This window comes from Beta vulgaris, chromosome 5 (assembly GCF_026745355.1).
Source record: "Beta vulgaris subsp. vulgaris cultivar EL10 chromosome 5, EL10.2, whole genome shotgun sequence".
Classification (NCBI taxonomy): domain Eukaryota; kingdom Viridiplantae; phylum Streptophyta; class Magnoliopsida; order Caryophyllales; family Amaranthaceae; genus Beta; species Beta vulgaris.
In genome coordinates, this window is record NC_079206.1 from 34,116,653 (window position 1) to 34,134,000 (window position 17,348).

The 17,348-nt window shown below is 37.9% G+C and overlaps 2 protein-coding genes across 15 annotated transcripts in view; both read right to left on the minus strand.

The window, feature by feature from the left end:
- LOC125497774 (uncharacterized) overlaps positions 1 to 845 on the minus strand; it is a 3,380-nt gene extending 2,535 nt beyond the window's left edge. The window contains exon 1 of the mRNA XM_048645453.1: positions 731 to 845. Within this exon, the coding sequence (XP_048501410.1) occupies positions 731 to 845 (115 nt within the window). The remainder of the gene's footprint in view (positions 1 to 730) is intronic.
- Positions 846 to 1,527: 682 nt separating this feature from the next.
- Positions 1,528 to 17,348, minus strand: part of LOC104893624 (uncharacterized) — a 34,248-nt gene continuing 18,427 nt past the window's right edge. For 11 of the 14 annotated variants that reach the window (XM_048644578.2, XM_048644573.2, XM_010679754.4 and 8 more), the window contains 10 exons: positions 16,104 to 16,225; positions 15,930 to 16,021; positions 15,649 to 15,754; positions 11,722 to 11,876; positions 7,772 to 7,893; positions 6,768 to 6,907; positions 4,750 to 4,847; positions 4,319 to 4,584; positions 3,865 to 4,246; positions 1,528 to 3,753 (listed from right to left, as the gene is read on the minus strand). In XM_048644578.2, coding sequence (XP_048500535.1) covers positions 3,678 to 3,753; positions 3,865 to 4,246; positions 4,319 to 4,584; positions 4,750 to 4,847; positions 6,768 to 6,907; positions 7,772 to 7,893; positions 11,722 to 11,876; positions 15,649 to 15,754; positions 15,930 to 16,021; positions 16,104 to 16,225 — 1,559 coding nt within the window. In that variant the 3' untranslated portion in view covers positions 1,528 to 3,677. Of the gene's footprint in view, positions 3,754 to 3,864; positions 4,261 to 4,318; positions 4,585 to 4,749; positions 4,848 to 6,767; positions 6,908 to 7,771; positions 7,894 to 11,721; positions 11,877 to 15,648; positions 15,755 to 15,929; positions 16,022 to 16,103; positions 16,226 to 17,348 lie in introns of those variants that run through there. The other 3 variants (XM_048644574.2, XM_019249615.3, XM_048644575.2) reach the window with 3 other exon arrangements.

The following is a 17,348-nucleotide window of genomic DNA, read 5'->3' on the forward strand; positions in this document are numbered from 1 at the left end:
TTCAGATTTGTTCAGATTAGTTCATTTTCAGATCTATAATTTTGGGGTTATTTTTTTCATTTTTCGTTCATTTTTGTTAACTTCTGTTTTTATTTTCGTTCCTTTTTTTTTCTATTTCCGTTCGTTTTTTTTTTTCATTTCAGCACTAAGATTTCTGGAATAATCATTGTTTTGTTATATCTGTTATTTAATTTCAGTTGTATATTACATTATTTTGGTTGTATGATATTCATCAGAATCAATAAAAATCTAAATTTTAATTTCAATTCTGGATTTGCATTTACACGCCTTTGGTTGTTGCTGCTGCTTTATCAAACTATATTATTTCAATTTTTTTTTTTTTGGTCTAAAAGGGCTGCGCTTTTTACCTAAAAATGCAGCCCTTCACTGGTAGAAGGGCTGCGTTTTTAGGTAAAAAGCGCAGCCCTTTACTTGTAGAAGGGCTACATTTTTAGGTAAAAAGCGCAGCCCTTCGTTGTGAAGGGCTGCGTTTTAAAAGCGCAGCCCTACCTTAAAAAGTGAAGGGCTGCTATGGAAAGGGCTGCTATCAAAATACGCAGTCCTAGGGGCCTTTTTAGCGCAGCCCTTCCTTATTTTTCCACTAGTGGAACAGGCACCGTCATCTTACTAGAATCATACGGGCTACTTAATCCTTAATAGACAGCTTGGTCTATTAGATGAAATGCAAAAACGGATGCTCCGTCTCACATCCATCACCTTGTATGCATACCCCCAAGATCGTACGGAGCCTTCCGCCTACCTGAGTTATCAAAATTTATAAGGACACTACCGCCGTCACAGTAGGCTTGTGTAGGAGTGTAGAACAATTCCCACACTCCCCCCATTGTTGATCACTTGTACGGAGTCCGACTACAAGTTTATTACCAAAGTCCATTCTTAGTATTGTCCATTCATACCACATTAAACATAGAATCATTTAATATTCTTTCTTAGATACAATTCTCAAATCTTTACTTCTTGTAACATCTGTGTTACACTATAGATCAAATAATACAAATCCAATACTCATGATCATGATACGATATAATTACGCATTACAATGCTACATATCGATTTCCAATCACAACCATGTTACCAAATAATCTTAGCAATCACAATCGTTCCCTATCATGATTCTAGGTTCCCATAGAATAAATCACAACCTAACATGATACTAGTACTTGCAACTGAACTGGTACGCGTATGTACCCTGTAATGAAGAATTTTCACCGCCTAATCAAATATTCCGCTTATGAAATTGGGACCTAAACGAGTAAAGAAGTACTTCAGTGCTATGTCCTTGATATTATTATCATATAACACGTGCCTAACTATATCAACTTAGTATTTCGAAGCATAAACAGTAACTAATCTCGTTGTTTATTAACTTTCCTTTTTTTCAGAACTCTATTCAACTTAGCGTCTTTTAAGAGACAATAACAGTGAGCAAAGCTGATTTTAGTTAACTTAATAACATAATACATTTACCAACTCCATTTATCCTTGTGTCCAATACTACTAAAATCATATTTGAATAGCGAGGCCATTATAACATTCCAACTAATCAAAAACAATCTAATTTCTTAACTTTACACCTTACTTACAAAACCCTAAATCAGACTTACAACTTAAATTAATTTTACAAACTTAGTCAATTAATAATTTAATCTAATTAAAAATTAATTAACTAATTAATCTACAACTTAATACAATAGAAAACAGATTATACAATACTAAAACTAACATAATATCATATTATACGTATTATGTTTTTATATCGCTAGACTCGCCGGGGATAATCACCGGCGATGTGATTCCGGCAGTGATGCACAAGGCTCTCGCTCGCCACACAGCCACACTCGAGGTCTCGCCCTCGCCTTCTTGCACCACACTCGAGCCCCTCCTTGGTTCGCAAGCGCGACTTCGCACCCCCCAAACCTCGTCGCACGGATCGCTCGCACAAATCCTCGAACTTTCGTCGCACAACGCGCGACTTCGCACCGCCCAACTGCCTCGACACCTTCGCTCGCACAGCCCAACCGCCTCGACACCTTCGCTCGCACCACCCTCGCACAACCTCGCGCCTAGCCCTCGACGCCTACGCTCGATCCGCTGACTAGTCTCGAACACCGCACACACAACACTTGAGCACTTGCCGCTTGCTCGCCCAACCCTCTCGCACGACAATCCGACCTCCCGTAGAAGAGGACGAGATTCAGAGAGAGAAAATGGCGAGGGAGGAGGAGATAGGAGAGAGAAAACGGCGAGGTAAAAGAAGAGAGGGGAGAGAGGGAGCGGCTGGGAGAGAGAAACAGAGAGAGACGGCTGAGAGGGAGAGAGAATTAGGGTTTTTGATTATTTTATTCTGTTTTTTTCTCTCCTTTCTTATTTATAGTGTGCCATCCTAAGTCTAGTAAGGCTTGGTTAATTTTATTTATTCCGAAATTAAAAGAAACTGAACTATAATATACTTATGTTATAGTTGTTAGCGTACTCAAACTGTATTATTATTATTTTATTATTTTTTTTGTACATAATACTAAAATACTTTTCGATTCTATTCTTTATATTTTCTTATTTATAAGGAATAACTCCAAAAATACGGAGTATTACACATATAGTGACTTAAGAAGGTATTTATCCTTTATAATTTACACCTTTCTTTTACTACAAAAGAAAGGTGTAAATTATATACGATTAGTACATTACTTTATAAAACGGAGAAAAGGCAAATCCCCATTTTCAAGTCAAGATGACGGGAATTTACCTTGCCACAATGTAGGATTGCAAAGAGAGCTTGAATAGTGCAGAAAGTTCCAGCATTCATAATTCTAGGCGAGAAGTTCGTGAAAGACTCCGCAACAACGAATTGGAAGTAGTCAATGTTTGCTGGACACTTAAACTTAACCCTACGACACCACTCACATTACAACTCACTTTTTTTTTTACAACGAGAAAGCGTACAAACTAGTTACAAAATGGCTGACATAACTTAGCTAAATCATGTGCTGAGGCAATGTCTTGCCTACTTACCTTTGTTACTCGACAACAATATAAAGATCTGGCAATGTATATCCGACGTGCGAAGGGATGTCAGCTTCTAGACTAGACTTTGGGAGTCTGTGTGAATACTAACAAGAGAGGAAGTTGCAGACGTTGCCCACTTCAAAGTTAACAAACATGCCTCCGCTCGTGTCAGGAAGGCCAATGTGGCGAAAAAACACTGTCCTTGGCAAAACGAAGACCGTGAGTCGAACAAAGTTGAATATACTCAAACTTGGGCGAAGTATCAAGCTTTTTCGAGCTTAAATTTTGTAGTTCAATTTACCTTAAAACTGAACTTAAGTTAAAAAATTATATTACATATTTTATAGGTTTAGACTACTTAGTTTGAGTTTTTTCACAAGTATTGTGCAACATTTAAATAAAAGAGTTCATTTAATTTCTATAATATGGAAAATAATATAGCTAAAACATATTTCGAGTCTCCTAACGAACTTTTCGAATCGAACTTTGCGATGCTCGATTCTAGAAAATTTCGAGCCGAGCTCGAGTAGTTTGTGAGCTAGCTAGGCTCATTAACTGAGATCAAACCATTTGCAACTCAGACATAATTAATCTTCATTTTCCGAGATTCCCAGACTGTCTGCAAAAGTATATTGACATCTAATCTAAGCTCAAACCGATTGCAACCCATCATGGTTCATCTTCATTTTCCGAGATTCCCACACTCTCTGCAAAGCATATTGACATCTGAAAAATATTTATAACAATGTTAGGAAAGAAGTTATAATGAAGAATTCTGTCATAAGCTGATTTTTTTTAATAGAAAATATATAAGAGAAACAATTTTTTTATGCTCACCGCCAGGGAAGATGATCGAGGAACATATAGGGTGAAACGAGTATCTCCTTGAAATTTTCTCGATTAGCTATAATTGCCTTGTATGGTGGTTCTCTTTCTTGAGGTCCCCAACCTTTCCAAAGAGGGAAACTAATACCCCTCTGTCTTCGAATTAAGTGTATAACAAGGCCTGGAAGATAGATTTCTGGTGGATCACCAGTCGATCTGGTGACAGATGATGGCACTGCTTCCAAAAACCGAGAGACTGGATCATCTACATGATTTTCATCAGGAAGAAAAGAATCTGTAACATCTTCCAGCAAATCTTTTGCCATGCTTTTGCAAATTTCATTGATACGAGATTCATTATGCAGGACAGCATAGTTACCAAGGTCCATGTTTCCTATCATTAGAAAACTACACAAATGAGCTGGGTGGCAGCAAGTACTTAGTAACAAAGGGTGAAGAACATTACCTTCAGAAATTGTTTTCGACTGATTTCCATAGACTTTATCAGTCATATAGCTTTGAGTTGCATCACCAGCAATAGCTGCAGCTGGAATGGGTGTCAACGCCGTCCCACTCTCATACTTGCTCACATTAAGAAAAAGCTGTGCCAACTTGGAAATCATGGCTTTATCAGTTGTGCTGCCTTGTGAAAATGTTGTTAATGCAGCAGCTCTTAGCCTTAAGATTGAGTTGACAGAAAGAAATGATGAAAATTCACTGTCATGTACAATGCTGCATGAGTAACAAGAATATCTATTAATCCATCTCTCTTTCTTTAAATTGACAATAATGAATACAGAGTCGTATGCACAGAATAATTTAATTACAAAAGAGAGAAACATCAAGCCATCGAATATTCCTTACTTAACCCCCCCTAACTTTTGATAAAAAACTCACCTTGTAATGAAGCCTGAGCATGCATCTGCAATAACTGAATCCACGCATGGAAGAGGTCCATATGCATAGACACGCAAGTCGGAGAATTGGCCATACAGCTGCGCTCATTTCAAAGATGCAAGAGATACAGTAAATTTCTCTCCACACAAAATGTAAACTTTGATGGAAAAACAGGGGCACTGTTCTTGGAAACTAGTCATATACTACTAAATTCATTTTCCAGTGAGCGGCAAGAAGTTATTTATCTAAGCTAGGAGTCAGTTGGCAGCAGCAACACCTGTCTCCTTCATCTTCACCCGCATTAGCTAGGGAAAGAGTGAAAAACTTCCATTTCCTATGTTTCAGGTGGAGACTGAAAGTGTCTTTTATAATTCCAGAGTGGTCTTTGAGTTATTAACATAACTAAGATCTTTGGTTTCAAGAAATAACTGGACGGTGATAAAGTCACCGCAAAGTTGATATATATCAATACCGGAAGTTATCTATCAGCAGTTAATCTTTTCCTATAATTCGAAAGGTTAACACTTCAATGATAGAAACCAAATTTTCCTTAGTCTCCTCTAAAATTGAAGTGATACGCACAGAAACAGATTTTTATAGACATGGAGAATACTCAAATGTTCAACAAATAAACGGCAAAACCAGATTCTGGGCCAGTTCCTTGTCATTTTCGGTTTTTCTTTCAGTTTTTTTTTTTTAAATTTAGAAACTGAAATATGGAAGCTAGATAAAGTACGAGCCATTTGGCATTGTATTACGTTTTCAGTTTTTCGCTGATTTCTTGGGATATGCAAACCAAACTTATTCGTCGTTCTGTTTGATAAAACAGTTTGCCTTCAGCTTAGAAGCGGAGAAATCAAAACAACTAAAAGTGATTATATACCCTCGATTTATAAAACATCCGTCAGCCATCTTTGTGTATAAATCCGTCAGCCATCTTTGTCCTCTCCCTTTCTCTAATTCCTCAACCCTTATACTATTTTCAGTCTTCCATGACTGCTAGCATAGGTCGACATTAGGACCATCTGTGTCACCAGGAAAAAATATAATCTCAGCAGCTCAAGTCTCTTAATATCCATAAGTTTTATGATAGTCCTGAAACAGAAGCCCAAAGTCCCTAAAGATCCTGTCACCACTCCATCTTTCATCTCACTCATGCCTCATTTTTCAAGCCCGCTGCTGAAAAATTTGCCACCTGACAGCACGCTCCTTTGCATTGCCACAACCATGCCATCACCCGTGTGATTGGCGACTTGGCGTTCATTAGTGCCAGCAGAAGCTGTCATTATAATAGTCAATGTGCCTCTTCTTGGAAATGCTTAGCTGCTACTTCGACAATCCCCTCAGTTATCACTCTATCACCTGATGTAAAATCCTCAAGTCCCATTGGATTAATGAACATTTTTGGTACCATGTAGATTCAATGCTGAAGAAAACAAATGGAAAGGAAGAGAGAAAGGTGTAAGAAAAAGTAGTTTACCATATATATTCACATCCCATGTTTTACACGTCGCAGAGTCTAAGGAAAATATCACCTGCTACATTATTTTTATTCGATCCCCCACCCCCCCTTGGAGGATAGTACAAAGTAGGCTGTGATAACGATAAAAGCCCTGGGAGGTCACTTCTGACCCTAAGCAATGTGTGTTGTCAAAAATTGTAGTAAGAGAAAAAAAAAATACTAATACTTCCTCCGTTCCAAAGTAGATGTAACACTTCTCTCAAAAAGCTCTCACATAAAGTAGAGAGGTGTTACATTTCTTTTAGAACGGAGGAAGTATATATTTTCAAGAATTGTAGTTCTATGAAAATCCAAAACTAAAAACTGCAACCCACCGAACAAGCCCGTAGTTCCTAGCTTTCTGTTGTGTTTTCCAGATAAACATGGTCAGTATTTTTTATTAACAAGTTCTTTAATCATTATATAGTCTACATCATATGACTTTGTAAATCTGAAACCCAAAAGACTGAAAACTAACAGTCATAACCGAACAGACCCTAAAAGTTTAGCATGTTACCCTAATCCCAAGCAGTGCCGCAATAGCACCTCCAAGGGAATGCCCCACAATCCGAACTGCATAACCATCACATTCACATCCTGCTCCCAGAAGTGACGAAAGAAAACCACCAGATTCAAATGCAGCAGCTCCACTAGCACCTTCAACAGTTAAATTAGTTTGAGAAAAACAATTATACGATATGCCCAAACTAGAATTCAAACAAAGCTAAGATACTGTTGTTTATCAACACCGCTCTCTATGGAATTTACTTGTACTTTAGGAAACACAAACAATGTCAACCATGTAAGCTTTTTCTAGCACGCTAATCAGTAATCGCTAGAAGCCATCCGCAAATAGGCATAAATAGTCAATATAATATCATGCAATATACACAAGAATTTTAGACTCCACTTATTTGTCAATACATGAATGTCGTGTTTTATCCTCTTTAGGTCAAATTTTGATAGTTTTGTTCTTCGCTTCTTCACCTACCAAGTGATTCACAATTTGACCACCTCTTAGCTTTTATTAAGCACCATGTCTTCGCTCTACACCAGGTCGAAATTTGATGTAGAATGGCAAGGAAATGATTTTGTTGTAATTGGTATAGATCATGTGAGGCAATTTCTACAATTACTATTCTACACGCCATCAGCACAAAACGGTTTGTCCTTCATATTTAAAAGAATAGGTTATTGACACGAGAGCTGCACAATAGTTGAACTTAGATCAATGGGGGTGGAAATTTTGGAGACTTTATAAAATTAGTGCCAATTTGTTAAATAATTTAATTATAGCTCAGATTCATATTTCCGATTGATATAAAAACCGAAGGGCTCGGACGTTACCTAGTTCTAATTAAAAACTTCAACCATGGGCCACAAACAGATTACAATTCATTAGGCACTAGAAAAATGGGGTTATTTATCACATTGAGTGTTAAGAAGTAGGGACTGAAAGAACGAAACATGAGATAAAGTATAAATGGCGGACTAGAGTATTGTACCGATTACAGGAAATACCTGAGAAGGCCCCTTCAATATGGTGATAAAGTTCTCTAGCAGATTCAACTATTCCCGAGTGTCCATAATGAGGGAACGACGAAAGAACAGCTTGTCTCGTGATAGGATCAATATGCAAGCCACTGTAAGCAAGAAAACACTAACAGCACAGTGAGTATCCACATTTTCATATTACTATAATAATGTATTAGCAAAGATCCAATGGCATCCACAGTAATGAGACATGATAACTTTATACTCCCTCTGTCCCAAAACTATTGCTACATTAGATTTTAGCACAGTCTTGGGAAATGAAAAATTAGAGGAAATAATGACTGGATATGGCGTCAAACTTAAAATAAAGAGTGGAGAGAAAACGCTTGCCAAAAAAAGGAACCTCCTCCGTAACAAAGTAGATGTTACACTTTCAAAAACACAGCAATTTTTTGAAGAGAGAGATAGAGAGAGAAAAAAGGGGACCCATGTGATAGAAGAGAGATAGAGAGAGATTGTTGCCTAAAAAGGAAGTGTAACATTTATCTTGTTACAGCCATATTTAGAAAGTGTAACATATATATTTTGTTACGGGGCAAGTATATAGCAACTAATTCAGACATCCAGAAAAGGAATATGTGGCAACATCTTTAGGACAGAGTAAAAAAATTATGGTTGCGAAGTCCTATGGTCCCCCTATATCTAATTTTTTTTTATTTGGTAGACAGCTATTTCCCAAAATCCACATGATGCTCCTGTATTCTTCAGTCTTGGCACCCACATACAAACCATGCACAAAAAAATTGGCACCCACATACAAATCTTGCACAAACCTTTTAAATACTACTACTTATTCTTATAACTAGATTTTCCCTCCCACCCTCTAACCACTCCTGCTAGCCTCAATCAACCAATTTGCAACCATTGAAGAGGACTAGTATGTACAATAAGACTCCTCCAGAACTTGGGATAAAGGAGGATGGGGTATCCTTCAACGACCCTTAGGTGGCTCCTAGACGCCAATGGTAGCAAAGAATGGGGGTACGGAAAGGGGGCACGAGCATGTCGGAGGACTTAGTCATAACAAGTCATAAATTGGGTGCACAATAATGCAAGTGATCAAAAGATCCAAAAAACGTTAAAAAGACTTGTAAACTCAAGATTGAAGTGAGACTTAGGTGTTGGCGCATACCACCAAGTCAGAGACTCAACTATGTAATCACATGATTGTTGGAAAAATCTAAATCGTAACCTTCCACTCTGGAGATTACATTTGATAGATCAAAAAGAACAAAAAATCATGTGCTAACTCCCTTACGTTAACCAACTTTACATTAAGATACTCGAACTCTTCCGCGAAATTCTCCCTTCGCTCAGCATCTTCCTAATCAATACACTATGGCAGCCACCACCTTTCCACCAAGATAACAACCCCAATAAGCCTCTCCCCCTTTTCTATAGTTAAGCAAAGTTCTAAAGATAAAGATCCCAAAATCATATGAAAGAAAGCAAAGTTCCTTAATGGTATAAGAAAGCTAATATTTATGCTTCAACTCCCATTCTTACAAAAGAGAGATGCGTTTTCACCAGTTGAAGTGATAATAAAAGTAAACTAAAAATAATTTTTAAAAAAAAGAAAGAAAAGACAAACATAAAAGGACATAGTTGTGCTGATGATAAAAGTTTATGCCATGTCGAATTTCAAATTCAAACGACAAAGGATGGTTAAAGCACATTTGCGAATGATGGGAAAGAACAATAATGTTGGACATACAAAAAGTTGATTAACACTTTCAAGATGCATCGAACAAAACAAAACTACATGATTAAAGCAACACCTTGAATAAGCAAAGAGCTTCAGACAAGTGACACGAGAAAACAAATATCAAACTTGAATGTCGATAGAATGCGAAATTTGAGGACTTCAAAGGAGATGGCGAGTCTTTTAAAGATTCAGGCAAGGAAGAAAAAAAGGAAATAGGCCTAGGGGTGGCTGCCATGATGCAATGGAGTGGTTACCATGATGGGTTAGCTAAGAAAGAGGATATGATGGAAAACTAATGGAAAGTCATGTCATAAAGCTCATCAAAATTATATAGTACCAAGCGGAGTTACAAAATTTGTTGTCGAGGAAATAAACGTGCCAAAAGTTATCAGTAATAATATGATAAGTAAAAGTCACACAAACAAATCCATATGACGGGTTCATGTAGGCACATAATGCTAGATTTATGGTGATAGTGGCCCCCACTTCAATGTCTTGCACTTGCAAGCATTAAGTCACCTTATATCAGCATTTAATTGCGAAAGTAATTGGAGCACAAGGAACCTAGTTCTAACCTAAACAAGAATTTGATTAAGGCACCATGATCGCCCTAACTATGAAGCACGATGAAGTTGAAGTTAAGGAACTCAAAGAGGCACAAATAATGGCGTGATCAATATTGCTTTAACTCTTTATGTTGCATTACATATATTGAAGTGATTGTGGGTCTCACTATGTGACTAGGAGCGATTGTTGAGAAATCTCTTGTGGTCGTTGGTGATGTTCACAATAACCAATTTTTTCCGTCTATAAGAAGCTGAATTATAATCAATTTTTGTGTCTCTCATTATCATGGTGTCAAAACAACGCCGCATCGTATCCTATCACCCGTGTTATAACGATATTACTCTCATCGTAAAGGTGTAAAAAAAAAGCATTTTAGCCAATTCTAGAGATATCTCATGGTCTAAGCCGATATTTGGCGGTACGACAACCGCATCATCCCCGTTTCCACATCACCGTGACCGTTACCGCAATCGTGACCGAAACCGCATTTTCGAACTATGCTCATTATATCTGTCGTTATATTATTATTTTTCTTCATATCTTAGTAACAAGATACTAAATTACATATTGGATAAGTCAAGGACAAAGGATACGTACTCTTCACCGCAATACTCCTCAACTTATATGAACTTAACTTAACTTAACCTGAAAGTATCTAAACTTACCTAAGTTTATTGCACTTTATATATGAGGTGTTAGGAATAATCTAACTTACTTGAACTAATAAGAACTTAATAGACCTGAATCTTATCATTTAAGGTGAAGCGACGCGCTTTGATTATGAAATACTACCTCCAATTTTTTTTAGTCGACTCATTTTCCTTTTTAGGAAATTTATTATCATTTGATCTATTTCCTTTTTTAACCACTTTTTGAAGGGAAAGGGACACTTTTGATAGGTGGGTCATTTGATTTTCCTATACTTTACCCACTTAATTTGTATTTCTCTCTCGTGTCCTTAATATGTGCGCAAAAAGAAAATGAGTCCACTAAATAAAACAAAGGAAGTATATTATTATAATGTATATTTAAAGGTATTTATGATTCATTATAGTCCTTGAGTAACAATCTATTGATAAAATTATTGAAAACACCTAAATAGACTTTGAAACCAAATCGTGACACGAGAATAAAAACCCCATCCATGATCCCTGTATCACCATATCAATTAATACTGCTTTTCTGACCAAACTGCATCTCCGACTACTGCTGCTAAGTGTTTACTCCTTAATAGAACTCCTCCTCGCACTAACAACCTTAGAAGTGGTTAGAGTTAGTATCTCCTTTCTTCGCCCACTTCACTTTCATTGTTTCACTCACACTCCTCTAAACAAAATGTCTTAAGGAATGATGCTTCCTAAATAAAGTATATGTCAAAAATCCCTCCCTCTCAAAATGTCATTTCAGTAATATATTAAGATTTAAGATCCATATTCCACTTCGAAACCCACATATCCCGAAACCATCTCATTTAAAACCTAAAGTAATTCCCTGATAACTATTTCATGTTTTTATTTTTTTTACCGTGATATGGAGCACAATGGAGGTTTATGCTCAGTTACTTTTCGCATGCTTTATTTTCCTCATACTTTATCCAAGCTTTAACTGAAAGGAAAGGTGCAATAAGGAACAATAAGATACTTGCCTTATCAATCCATCTAAGTCTTCCATTGTGAGAAAAGTCTCCCTGCATAGTCCGTCAGTAATAAGATCTTCAGGTGTCTCAGTACCTCGTACTGCAATAACTACAGACCTTATATCATGCAAAACCACAATGAAGTATGCAGCCTGGCACTTACCCTGCATAAATCAGAAATATCTCATTTATAATACATAGCAAAAAGCACCCTCACACGTATATGTCAATGACGCTCATGTTATTGAAGTGGAAGCATAAATTACAGTTTACAGATGCACAAGAAGTGAAATGATATAAGAACATGAGAGAACATATTTATAAGGCAAACCTTAAAAGTACATGATAAGAAATAATGTAACAGTTAACAAAGGTTAATAACAAAAACAAGATTTTGAAACAGAACAGCAGTCACAGGACATTGGCATAAGCTGTTTTCACTAGTTCTTACTTCTTAGTTCCCAAAGTTTTCAAGGATTCTGCAAGATCCTAAATCCGAAGTCATAAAATCCAGACTATAGCACCAAACGCCAGCTCTTCAGAGATAAGACTACAAACACTGTATGGTAAAGAAAACAGCTAACTCATACACCGCTCGCTTCTTTTTGGGTGTGAAGCAGTGTCAACTAATGGAATCCAAACGATCTCTAGATTGATCAGAAGATTCTTTCAACTGGCTAACCACACCAAGCATGTTCGGTAAATCCTGGTTGACCATGTGTCCATCTCTGCATCGAGAAATAAAAGGTCCCAATATAGCTTCCCTCTTGTGACCAGATAACCTATATTAACTCGATAATGATACTGGCAGCTGAAGCTTATAATTCTAGTACTTCCATCTTCTATAGACCAGTAAATTGACACACCAAACAGGACTTGCTAGCCTCATCAGTTTAATCCCGTCTGATCTTGCCTACATGAATTTAGGCTCCTTAATGCCATTGGCATGATTTGAATTCTATTCGCCATCTCAATATGATTCTCATACTTTAAAAAAAAAACGATTTAGGAAGTGCATCAACTACATGCCTTGGTAGAAGTACTCCCCATAATTATTGAGAGCTTAAGGCATCAACAATTTGGAACAGCATTGGAGAAACCACGTACTGGCACAAAAGCAGAAGAGAAATTATAAACAAGTATATATCAGAAAGATGGAGTAAATGTTTTATTGTTCTTAGAAGTAAATGCTGCCCATAATGATTGAGAGCTTGAGGCATCAATGATTTAGCACCGAAACTCCTTTTAATGGTAATTCACTTGAAAAGGATATGAGATGAAAAATGACAAAATAGTTTGATGCTTAGGATTAACATGATATTAGCAGGAAATCTACAATCTAAGTTCTCAAATGAAACTGAGTTTCTTCCTAAAGGAAAAAAGTTCGAGAAAACACTATTTGAAACTCAGTGCAATTGACATATTCTTCATATAAAATAGCTTTTCAAGTTTTAAAATTGTATGTGTATTGCTGAATTTTCTCTAGAAAGGATAAACATATAGAAAGAAGAGATATATCAAGTGTTAAAAAATGAGAACTCGGAACAAAGAAAAATGAATAAACGAATAAAACTAATGACTATTCCTCTTTGGGTTTATAACACCCTTCTTTAATGTTTAATGTAACATAGCTCAAGAAATTTAGGAATCAAGACAGTACAAGACCGCAGTGGTGGACCATGTTCAGTACTTAGGCAGTGGAAGCAGGTTCACAGTGTGTTGAATGAGAGTAAGCAACTAGTATTCTGTGATAAATGATAGGATTTAAGCAGACAGCGCCACATGTAGAACTAATTCAACAGCAAACATGTAGTACACCAAGATACAGGTCCTGTAAATACTTAACTGTTCTACAAGATACTATTGTATGACAACTACCATGATAAAATCATAGACTTTTAGGTTCCTTTCTGATGAAGACATATGCCACAAATTAAGCCAGCAATCATACTAGGTTCTTTCTTTTCCTTTTTTCTGTACTTCCCTAATAGAAAAAATCACATGTTTAAATCAAATAAGGGACATTATGAAAAAGTGTGCTACTGACACAGAATCAGAGAAACAAGTCTTCGGAAAAATCAAGCTAGAGAAAGAAATTGACTGGTACCCACAATGACCCAAATGCGCCACAGAGCTCTGTAACAGAAAAACGCTCCTTTTAACCAAAAACAAAAAAGAGACTCCCATCAAGCCTCTCATTGTAAGTCGATCATGAAGCCGAACACAGGTGCAAAACTACTAGGTAAAAAGATGGTTTTAATTTTTATAGACTCGTGTGATTAAATGGACAGCTTAACTATTCGGGCAAGAACTGTTTTGGGCCATTATTATTAGATTTATCATTGGGCATAGTGGCACATGCTTGTTGCTTAATATGTAAACCCAGACTTGTCGAGACAATTCCCCTGCACAAGAATTCCGGGTTATCGAGAACATATATACTTTAAGTCATATCCATGCTCCTCTGCCTCTTCCCTTGGTGTCCCACATCCGTGGCATACATTACATGCAGCCTTTGGATACAGCTAGAGGTGGGGCCGTGGGGATGGGCCGGTCTAGCACGCGGGCCGTCCTGGCATGAGCCCGCTCAAGGCCCGGCTCGGTGTCCGCTACGTGGGTCGTGGGCCTACCACGGTCAAGAAATTTCATTTCCGGTCCATCCCTGCACGCCCCTTTTTTTGTTTTTTAGTCTAAAATTACCAAAAACAACATAAAACACGGGTCAGTCCCGCGGGAGGCCCGAGCCCGGCCCTAGGTCTGTGGGCCTGGGCCGGGCCGTGGAAAAAATCTAAAAACTTCAGCCCAGTCCAACCCTGCGGGGCCCAAAGCCCGCGGGCCAAGCCCGTGACCAGGCTTGGCCCATGCCCAGGTCTAGATACAGCACATGTCATAACTCAAATTCTGCTCCAAGATACACCAGTCTCAAATCCTGAAAACTTTCCATTAGCAAAAACAGGAATCTGAAATCTGGAAAAGAGAGGCAGAGAAGAAGAAACAAATGCAAAATTATTGGCCTATATATCCTTAACCATCCACTTCAGGTGCTCATGGCTACACCTTTAACCGGGCAAGTCTGAAAACCCTAAAAGGAAACAACTAACACTCAAGAGCCTCAGCCACTTCAAATGTTTTTTTCTTTTTTGACAAATCTTAAAATGTTGTACATGATCCTTCTATACAAGTAAAAGCAACAGTTGACAATCTTGACATCCAAGGATTTTTCCACTAAGAAACCACACTGAAGCTTAAATTCAACTTTGGAGATGATAATGGAGGAAAATGTCCTAGTTAAGCTACCATTTCACGCCAAAAGCTGAGCAGATCCTTGAATTTAGAGTAACTAAGTAACTTTATATCTTCCCTACTCTACTCAACTTGTAGCATTTCTCATTCTCTCTATTCTGACTACCTTACATTCTTCTTCCTCAATTTACTTCTACTGGCTACTTTTTTTTTTTTTAACAGGTACTTCTACTAACTACTTAATATGCAATATTAGTAACACCCATCCCCTTAGGCCAAATCAATTTTTCCTTCTCTCCGCTCTCAGTATTTACCTCCTTCCTCAAAGTACAATAATGTAATAACTTTTTTCACTAGGGTATGCTGCAGTTCTGTGTGTGTTCATTGCAATACCACGATTGTAGACCTCATAAGCATGGAATGCATAGCTCTTGACCTCATAGTTGATGTTCTCACCCTTTGAGAAAATCACAATGGTATATTTATTAAAGAAAATTATGTATGGTATCAGAGACAGACTCGTCAAGAGACAGACTTGTCATCGATCAAATAAGAGAACTCCTGAAGCTATCTTAAAGTATATAGTCAAAGTTGAGGATATCTTGCTGAAAATCCATCAAACCTCATCCACCTTGATGAAAATCTTCCCAATTATTAAAAAGGTTCCAAGGCATGAAAACATGTTGAACTGACCTGGTTCACACGACCACGTCGAAGAGACTCCTGCGATAAATTAACATAATTAAGAAAGGCTGCTGCATGGCCTCTCCACCAATTATCACCCTGTAGCACAGGCCGCCTATATTTTGAGAAAGAACCCATTATTAATGACATATATGTCCGGAGCCGCGCAATTTAAAGACAAAGAGTTTGAAGCAAAGAGTTCAAAGTGTCACTGCTTGCATATCTCAAAGCATGATACTGAAGCAGACAAAGAACATTTGCCTCAAGCAAGGTACCCGGTAGATTAAGACCTGTTACGACTCCATGCTGTAAAAACTCCTTGCCTATACAGCCATGCACATGGAAATAAGATAGGATTTCTACCAACATCCAGTAATGGACCCTGCATAGGATATAGGCAAAATTTGGGTTCACTGAAAAAGAGAAAACAGTAAAACATAAAAAAAAAAAAAAATATCACAGACTGTGTAAGCAGCTTCTGCAAAGGGATAAAATGCAGCTGCCTCTTCAATCTTATCTTCAGGAGCATCAACTGAATTGGCATCTAACTTAGGATACTGGTTATGCATCTGCAGAAGAGCCAGACCTGCAACGGACAGAATTCAGAGCATCAGGAGAAGGGAAATAGTGTAATATCTCAAATGGTGAGGACTGAGGATCAGCGTTAGCAGAACATAGCGGATTTTGGTCCATGAACTAACACATCCGCCACTTAACTCGTTCAGACAAGACTATATAACTAGAACAGGAAAGCACGAGTATCATAATCAAGTTTCAGACGTTCCAGAACATGGTGTGCACTATGCAAGGGAGAGAATCAGTAAAGCTGAGGACCCAAGCCACTGGAGGGTTTGATTTTGGCAAAGAACTCAAGATTTATATAGCCCTACCCATAAGCCCTGAATTCTGGCGAAGTGGCAAGTATCAAGTAGAGAGAAAGATTAAAGAAGACTGGGGAACCTTCGCTGCTCGATAGGCTAAGAAAATGATCTTTGCTTCGAGGGAAGAATTTAAACCACCATCTCACGGTCTCACCTTTCCTATTTCTATAATATAGTGTAAAACTCCATTCTTTTTTTCTATTCCTTTCTCTTGCTCAATCTATCAAACTTGACTATTTCATGCAAGTATAGTTTATAGGAATTCATATATTTTTTTTCATTTTCAATGGGATCCATATGAAGTTGTTTGGGAGGATTAGTGGAGCGGAAATGGTGATGATGATTGAATCGAGAACAACGGATCATTTTGTTTCCCCTGCTACTATGGAAAAACTATGGAATGGGGCTGAAGTCACACACTCCAAAAGTTTCGGAGTTCCCTTAGGAAATGAGGAATGGGTGCAGGGGGAATGGGTCCAGGTGGAAATTCGATTGCGTGGGTATACAGCAAGAGGATATTCTTCCCTTGAAATTGGGTAACTCGGAGGTAATAATTCTTGGGAATGTGGTGACAAAATTGGAAATTTCCCTCGACGCCATGATTTGCACCTGAAGAAAGGAAGGGGGTGGCATCCTCCTTGAGATGAGCCAGATGGAGGGGGTCGACACAGGAGACTATGCAATTCTAAAGGGGAGCCGAGAATATGGTGCTCCCAGGCGATCCATCTCTTAACCGTTCCAAAAGTTCCCTAGCACCATGATTCACACCTTAAGAAAGGAAGGGGTGCATCCTCCTTGAGCAAGGGTCGACACAGCAGATACGGAAAA